Genomic DNA, 8,378 nt, shown 5'->3' on the forward strand with positions numbered 1-8,378 from the left:
TATGATTTATAAGCTTATATTTTATGCATAATTTTAAACTATAAAAACCTGCAATATAAATAATTTATTGATGACATAGCTATTAATTCTTAATTTTTTAGAAATTTTGCAAGAATGGAGGATATAAACTATGTCTTAAATTTGTTGTAAGGATTATAATTTATAACACAACTAATTTTATAACTAAACTTTATCTTAAATTTTAAATAGCATTTACAATTTATAACAGTTCTTTTCTGACAGTTTGATGAGTCAAAGCCCATTTTAGAAAAGAAAAACAATCATATCTGGCCCCTATCCTTGTGGGCTGGTTATGGTGCTTCTTGTGTCTCCAAGTAAGTAAGCCCCAAATTATCCGATTATTAAAAAAGAAAAAAAAGAAAAAAAAAAGAACAACAACAACAACTACTAAAGTTTACCGACCTGCTGTGTGGAAAAGGAATTGTATGGTGTACAGTTTACGTTATGACTCAGGAACGAGTCACGAGGCGATAGTATGTGGAAGAACTTTGGCTTACCGTGTGGGACCGTTAAAAACAAAAAGGGTAAGCAACCATTGGAAAAAGGCATACTGGGTGGGAAAAGGTTTTTTTTTTTTTTTCAACAACAACAACAACTACTAAAGTTTACCGACCTGCTGTGTGGAAAAGGAATGGTATGGTGTACAGTTTACGTTATGACTCAGGAACGAGTCACGGGGCGATAGTATGTGGAAGAACTTTGGCTTACCGTGTGGGACCGTTAAAAACAAAAAGGGTAAGCAACCATTGGAAAAAGGCATACTGGGTGGGAAAAGAAAGGAAAAAAAGGTTTGGATGAGCAAGCGAGCATGACTAACGAAATAGGCGGGGTTCTTCCACTCACTTGAGTCATCATCATTGACTTGACCACTGACCAGACCAATCTATCTAGATTCTAGACTACAGTTGGTTCAAACTTGAAAAAAATTTGAGGAATTTTAGAGACACATAAAAGTGTACAATTTTGTGTCATATCTTGTCACATGACAAGTTGTGAGTGGTAAAAGTGTCCCCACATGGCTCACTATCACACATCCACCAATCACAACTTACTTATAAAATCAAAGTAATAGAAAATGTTCACGGATGAACCAAATTAGCACTATTCAAACATTTAAATATAAAAACTGAAGCTTGTAAATAAGAAAAAAAAAAACATTGATATCTCATAAGCGAACCTCTTTATCTCAAAGAGATTGATTTTATTTGGAACTCTTATTTATCAATTTTGTAATAAAAAATATGTTTATTCGTTTGGTACGTGTGTTTAAATAACAATTTTTAGTTTTTTTAGAAATATATGTGAGTAAAAAAGTGTGTGAAAATACGTGTAATATTTTATAAAAACTGAAAATATGTGTTTAAACACATGTACCAAACATGCTCTAAATTTGAACTTGAAATTGAAACTTCTAGACAAAAATTAACAACTCTGCTTTTAAAAGGACACACAAAATCTCTTAAAATTAAAATAAAAAATAAAAAACCCATACCTTCAAAACACTCAACCCGTTAATTAACTACTCTTGGCTAAATCTCAAGTTCTACCACCATAGTTGTGAAATCCCCAAGTAACCTCCAACAAAAACCATTATGGTCAAAGCAAATCAGCCACTATGAAATCTCAACCCAAGTATTGAAACCCTCTGATTCAACAAATTTGAACCTTCTCCGCTTTTCTACCCTAATAATCACAGAAGCATACCATTAAAGTCACAAAATTTGAAAAAAAATTAAAAATTAAAAGAGATTTTAATAATGTGAAAACTATACCTCATTGTACTATTTCTTCTTAGAGATAGATTGCTTCAAGGATTTGTTTTTCCACCTACAAACCTAGAAAAGAAAAGAAAAATAAAAACCTAGTAATGTTTTATTACACAATGTAATCAAGTTAGAAAAATGTAACTACAGAGTACATATTTGGAATTGAAATCAATCAATGATACATAAATCCAAGAGAGAGTTAAATACACTTAAATTGTCCTTTTTGCTGGAAGAGTTTATGAATTTATCTCTCCAAAATAATAAAGAAGAATTTATAAATTTATCTCTTTGCAATAATTATAAAAGTGACTGAGAAAAAGTTAGGATAATGATAATATTTCTTTCTTAAAGGAGGAGAAATTGTATGTGGCTATGGTGAATTCAAATATAAAACACATATATTGAATTCTAATAGATTGTGAGGTGAACTTTTTTTTAACGCGTATTTGAAAGTGATGTAGTGGGAGTAGTAAGTTTTATTTTAGGTATTTATCCTTAACTTTTATCCATACTACCTAACTTTTATCCATGCTTAAACGTAAGTTACAGGAATATTTTTGAACAGCATAAAATGACAAAGTCTAATATGGATAACTGGATTAAATGTCAGCCAAGTCTCCTGAGAAATGGAATTGTTTAGAAGAGTTTAGGAATGAGATAAAGGAAAAAGAAAAAGTAGAAAAACCAATATGAATCAGATGATTCCTGCAACGTGGAAAAAGTGAAAAAGTAGTCTCCGCGGAGTGGAAAATGGGTCCTAGTGTTTTTACGCATGACTCACGAGGCAGGTAGCTACTTCTACTCACTAGTCAATACCGTGTGTGGATTCTAACAAGAACTTTCCCTTACCGTGTTGGTCATCCTTGACCTGACCATTCCAATCTAAAGTTAGTTCACACTTCAGTGATATATATTCATCGTTAATGCACGGCTTTCTCCTCATCAAGACTCATCATTAGCATTGCACTATCAGTAAAATACTCCATGATGATTAATTATAATCATACTGTTTTTGTATTTCTTCTTTTGTCCTTGGGGATATTCAAACTGGGTTCATGCTCTAATAATATGACAGTGAAATGCATCAAAAGTGAAAGAGAAGCACTTGTCAGATTCAAGGAAGGCGTAATTCCAGCTGGTAAGCTTTCTTCATGGCTCGGTGAAGATTGCTGCCATTGGAAAGGCGTAGAGTGCGACAACGAATCAGGTCATGTTACCAAGCTCAATCTTAGCAACCCAGCTGGACGCCACAGGCACTTTGATTATTACGAAAGTAACGAAAGATATCAACCTTTACCTGCGAGCCGCGAGTTTTGTGCTTCTCCCTGTTCTACATCCCTTCATCCTTGGGAAAGAAATTATAGGTCTTCGAGGACATTGCTCGGTAAGATAACTTCTTCTTTGATTCACTTGAAATATTTAAAAAAGCTATTCGAATTCCTGAACTTTTTGGCATGCTAAAGAACTGGATGTATCTAAATCTCTCTTATATATGCATCTTTTTCAGGGGATGTTAATTCATCTTTTTCAGGGGATGACAATGCGTCTCTTTCAGGGGAGATTACTCCTTATCTCGGCAATCTGTCGAGGCTGACGCATCTTGACCTTGAAGGAAACTACAATTTGTCTACCCAAAACTTGGATTGCGTCTCAAGCCTCTCTTCTTTACAGAAACTGTATATGGGGGGAGTGAAGATCAATCATACCGAAGCAGATTGGCTGCATGCAATTAACATGCTTCCTTCCCTTCTGGAGTTAAGTTTATTTTCATGTGAGCTTAAACACCTTCCATCTTCCCTTACTTTCCTTAATTTGACCTCTCTTCGTGTCCTTGATTTATCATACAACCCATTTAACACCTCCATAGATTTATCATACAACCCATTTAACACCTCCATTCCTCAGTGGCTGTTTAATCTTACGAGCCTCACAAGTCTTGATTTGACTTTTAGCAATCAAAGTGGAAAAATCCTTGATTCATTTGGGAGACTTTCAAGCTTGAAATACCTCTATCTCGGTGGTAACAATTTTTCTGGTTCAATTCCAGCTTCTATTGGCAATTTGTCATCCTTGAAGGAGTTGGACCTCTCATATAATAAGATGAATGGAAACATTCCAGAAAGTTTGGGGCAACTCTCAAAGCTAGTCAAATTGTATCTCTTAGAAAATTCTTGGGAAGGTGTCATAACAGAAGCTCGATTGATGAATCTCACAAGACTAGAAGAGTTTGTACTAACAACTAATAATAAAAGTCAACCTCTTGTTTTCAATGTGAAAGACGACTGGCGTCCACCTTTCAAGCTCAAAATTCTTCATCTAGAAAGCTGTCTCATTGGCCCCAAATTTCCTAAATGGCTTCAAGTTCAAAGTGAGCTTACCTATGTCATCCTAAATAGCGTTCAAATCAAAGGCACTATACCTGAGGAATGGTTATCTATGATATCTTCAAACCTCACCCACTTGGATCTATCCAACAATCAGATAAAAGGGAACTTGCCACACCAATTAGTATTTCCAAATGTGACTAAGCTATTTCTGCAAAGAAATTTGTTTTCAGGCCCTATCCCATCAAATATTAGTGTTCTAATGCCAAGCTTGCAATATTTAGATCTTTCAGAGAACCTCCTCCATGGTAAAATTCCTTTGTCCATATCAAAAATAAAACATCTTAATATTCTTGTCCTCAGGAGAAATAATCTTTCAGGGGAGCTCCCTGATCATTGGAACAAGTCACAAATGGACTTGCGCGTTGTGGATATTTCATATAACAATATATGTGGAAAAATTCCGAGCTCAATGGGTTTCTTAGGAAACCTTTCTATATTAGTGTTGAGCAACAACAATCTTAGTGGAGAAATTCCTTCTTCCTTGCAAAGTCATTCTATTGTGAGCATGGATTTTGGGGGGAATCGTCTCTCGGGGAATCTTCCGTCATGGATAGAATCAGACATCTTCATGCTACGCCTACGATCAAATCTATTCAACGGAACCATCCCTAAAAGATGGTGCAATCTTCATAAACTTCAAATCCTAGATCTTGCACAAAATAATCTCTCTGGGAGCATTCCAGATTGTTTCAACAATTTTATTGCTATGGTTGATAGCAACACCCTAGAGTCCAAGTCTATTGAGAACTATACAGAGGAAGCATACATAATGACAAAAGGAAGTTATTATAAATATGATCGCACTCTCCAACTTGTTACCTGCATTGATCTTTCAGGGAATAGTTTGACTGGAGGAATTCCTATTCAAATAACAAGCCTCACAAGATTGGGTACGCTAAACTTTTCAATGAATCATCTAAATGGAAGCATTCCCAAGAATATAGGAAACATGCGATGGCTGGAAACACTTGATCTCTCAAACAATAGACTTTCTGGACCTATTCCTGGAAGCTTGTCTTCTTTGAATTTCTTAGTACACTTGAACCTATCATTTAATAACTTGACTGGAAGAATCCCATCTGGTAGTCAACTCCAAACACTAATTGATGCAACCATATACAAGGGAAACCCTTCGTTGTGTGGGTCTCCTCTTCCAACCAAATGCCCAGGAGATGAAGCATCTAATGGCCCAAGTATTACCGATGTTGATGACAAACAAGGTGGAGATCATTATGAAAGGATATGGTTCTATGCTAGCATTGGACTCGGGTTTGTTGTAGGATTTTGGAGTGTTTGTGGCACCCTACTATTGAAAAAGTCATGGAGGCACTGTTACTTTCGTTTCTGTGATGAAATCAAAGATAGGATAGCATTGCTAATTGCATTGAGAGTAGTTCATTTGAAAAGGAAATTTGGGCTGGAAAAAAATTGAAGTTTGTAGATTGGAAAGCTGGTTTAGTTCTAAATTTGAGGTATTCATGTGTTTTGTGAAATCTTAAGTTAAATATTTTTTATCTTGGTTTTTCTGTTTGAGTTTTTGGTTGTTATACATGTTTTTTCCTTTGNAAGAACGATGATGAATCCAAAGGGACTTGGATGAACGTAGGAAAATTAATTAAACTTTAACCAAATTAATTCTAATCTAATTTAATAAAAATTGATTGTTTTGAAATTAAAATAAACTAAGCAAATATTTAAACAAAGCAAAAATGTGATATAAAATAGTAAAAAGATGTAAACAAACAAGATAAAGGAATTAAGATTTTGGAATCCGCCTTGTAAGTTGTAAAAGCATATATTTATGATTATTAATTTTTCCCAACCCACTGCATGATAATCTAAAAATCAATCTTGCTATCATGAAAAATATTCTCATTAAAATCTCTATTTAATATTTTAAAGTATGCTCTTCTTCGCTTCTTAGGTATAAAATCAAATGTATTCGTCGCCAAAAAAATCACAAAAGATATCCAATTTTATAATCAAACAATTATAAAACCAAGCATTAGATTAATTAAGATAAATCCAAAATCATGAGAAAAACATGATTGAACTTATATTAAGAATCCTATCTTAGTTAATTGTAATGAAGTAAGAACAATTTAAATCATTAAACAACAACTATTGTACGAAAAATCAAATCACATAAATAACACTAACAAATCCTTAACAAGGTTTCATTCTCAATCTTAATTGAAAATTTAGTTACTCATAATAGTTGACAAAAAAACACAAAACCAAAATACTAAGCATTAAATTTGACAAATAAAATAAAGCTAGAGTGAAAGAGATAAATCACAGTGTTAGAGAAAAGCAGGAAGCCACTGGCAGCATTGCCTCTTGCTCCTATTTCCTCTTTTTCGCTCCAGCCCTCCGTCGTCCTCTGTTTCAGCTTTCTTCTAGCCTGCGTTTCAGCTCTCTTCTAGCCAGCCCCCAATATTTTCTATTTCGCTCTATTTATACTTATATTCACATATGCGGCTGGGACCTAAAAGCTCTTTATTAAAACCAACGTGGCCCAAAAGTAAGTACTCCCAGGTGGATGTTTTGTTGAACAAATCAAAAGGCCCACGTCAAACTTCCAAAGCCCATCTGTACATCTCCCACGCAAACAAGATTTTGTTTTCTTCTATCTACTTTTATACACCACGTTAGAATAGATTAACATTGGCCTCACTCTTTATTTTTCCTTTTTCTTTTCTTCACTCCTTGTTGGACTTGCCAGCCCGTGCTTGTGGAAGTCATTCCCTTGGAATGCTTTTATTCTTTACTTTTATTTTTGCTTGCTTCACTTCACGCTTGGGTTGGATCACTCATATTGGCTTGACTTAGGGTATGTTTGGATATTGCTTATTTGCTGAAAACTGAAAATACTGTAGCAAAATAAATTTTAAATGTATGAATAGTACTGTGGGACTCAAATTTATATTGAAATTTGTGTTTGGATGATTTTTGTAGATATGTAAACAGTGCCGTAGGACCCACATGTTTTCAGTAAAACGCACAAACGCTAGCTATAAACGCTATCCAAACGTGCACTTAATTGACCATTATTCTACCTCAAATAAAGCCTATTAGCATGTGAACCCTTTATTACCTATAAGAAAATTATAATATAATACTCACAAGTTACAAGATAGTAATGCTAAATATGCAAACATGAGAGTAATTATTGTATATATCATGCACATTATTGTTCATTTAGACTTGTATCCAAAAAAAAAAATAAAAAAATAATAGTACTCATTTGAAACTTAAAATCTGAAGGGACTAAAAGCACTTGCATGATAAATTTTAAGGCTAATGGTGTATTTTAGCCTAAATTATAATTAAAGTTACTTTTATATACATAATGAGAGAGAGAGAGAGAATTACTTACATATGTTTGAATAGATATAATTAGCCAACAAGGTTTGGCTGAGTGGGTAAGGCTCGGACGCTTCGTGCAACACACCTAGGTTCGAGTCCCGCTGCCCACAGGCTTTCGTTGGTGGGTAAACTTAGTGGTGAGGTGTACTCACAAAATGTGAGGTGACTCCCACATAACGGGTACCGACTACAGACTCCTTGACCGAGCCACTGGCTCCCTGCCGGGGATGTAATACGACCATAAAGACCCCATTTTAGCTTCTAAAAAAAAAGAATAGATATAATTAATTTACTAGTGCCAAGACATCCTCTAGTTCCTTACATATCTTTGATTAGATACAATTAATTTAATGGTACCAAGAGACATCCTTAGTCCAATGGTATCCTCTCAAGTTCAAGACCCCAAGATTGGGGTGGGGTAATTTATTATTAGGATAATTTCTAACCATGATTAAAAAAAAAAAAAAAAAAAAAGATAGAATTTGCTGGTTATATATATATATATATACACATATAAATATTCTTTTTTCTTTTTTAATAATAGAATTTGCTGGATCTAAGCATAAATTAGTAATTTCAGCCAGCAAAGAAATTCTAGCATCTTGTAAATGGGAATGGTAATAACAATTTCCAATTCCCAACCCTTAAATTGATCATTTTTCCAGGTTGTAGTTGTACATCCATCCTGATCATATGAGTACGTATACTCCTTTCATTTGACTCAAATAATAGAGCATCTGAGAAGCACGTCACGTCTCTCTAACTGTGTAAAGAGTCATTAATGCAGGATTATTGAAGATAAATCTCAATTAGTTTTTGGTTCTTGAGTCGAAAC

At 34.2% G+C, this 8,378-nt stretch overlaps 1 protein-coding gene across 1 annotated transcript; it reads left to right on the forward strand.

Moving 5' to 3' along the window:
- Window positions 1-2,704: 2,704 nt before the first annotated feature.
- LOC112008297 (receptor-like protein EIX2) lies at window positions 2,705-5,688 on the forward strand. Its single transcript, XM_024040631.2, has 2 exons — window positions 2,705-3,171; window positions 3,295-5,688. The coding sequence occupies exons 1-2, from the start codon at window positions 2,772-2,774 to the stop codon at window positions 5,604-5,606; spliced, it is 2,712 nt and encodes a 903-aa protein (XP_023896399.1). The 5' UTR covers window positions 2,705-2,771; the 3' UTR covers window positions 5,607-5,688.
- The last annotated feature ends 2,690 nt before the right edge of the window (window positions 5,689-8,378 follow it).

This window comes from Quercus suber, unplaced genomic scaffold (genome assembly GCF_002906115.3).
Source record: "Quercus suber isolate HL8 unplaced genomic scaffold, Cork oak 2.0 scaffold_226, whole genome shotgun sequence".
In the NCBI taxonomy this organism is placed as follows: domain Eukaryota; kingdom Viridiplantae; phylum Streptophyta; class Magnoliopsida; order Fagales; family Fagaceae; genus Quercus; species Quercus suber.

Coding starts and splice junctions, on each gene's coding strand:
- LOC112008297 (XM_024040631.2), top strand. CDS start 2,772: ATGATGATTAATTATAATCATACTGTTTTTGTATTTCTTCTTTTGTCC. Junction 3,172..3,294: donor GTCTTCGAGGACATTGCTCG/GTAAGATAACTT, acceptor CATCTTTTTCAG/GGGATGTTAATTCATCTTTT.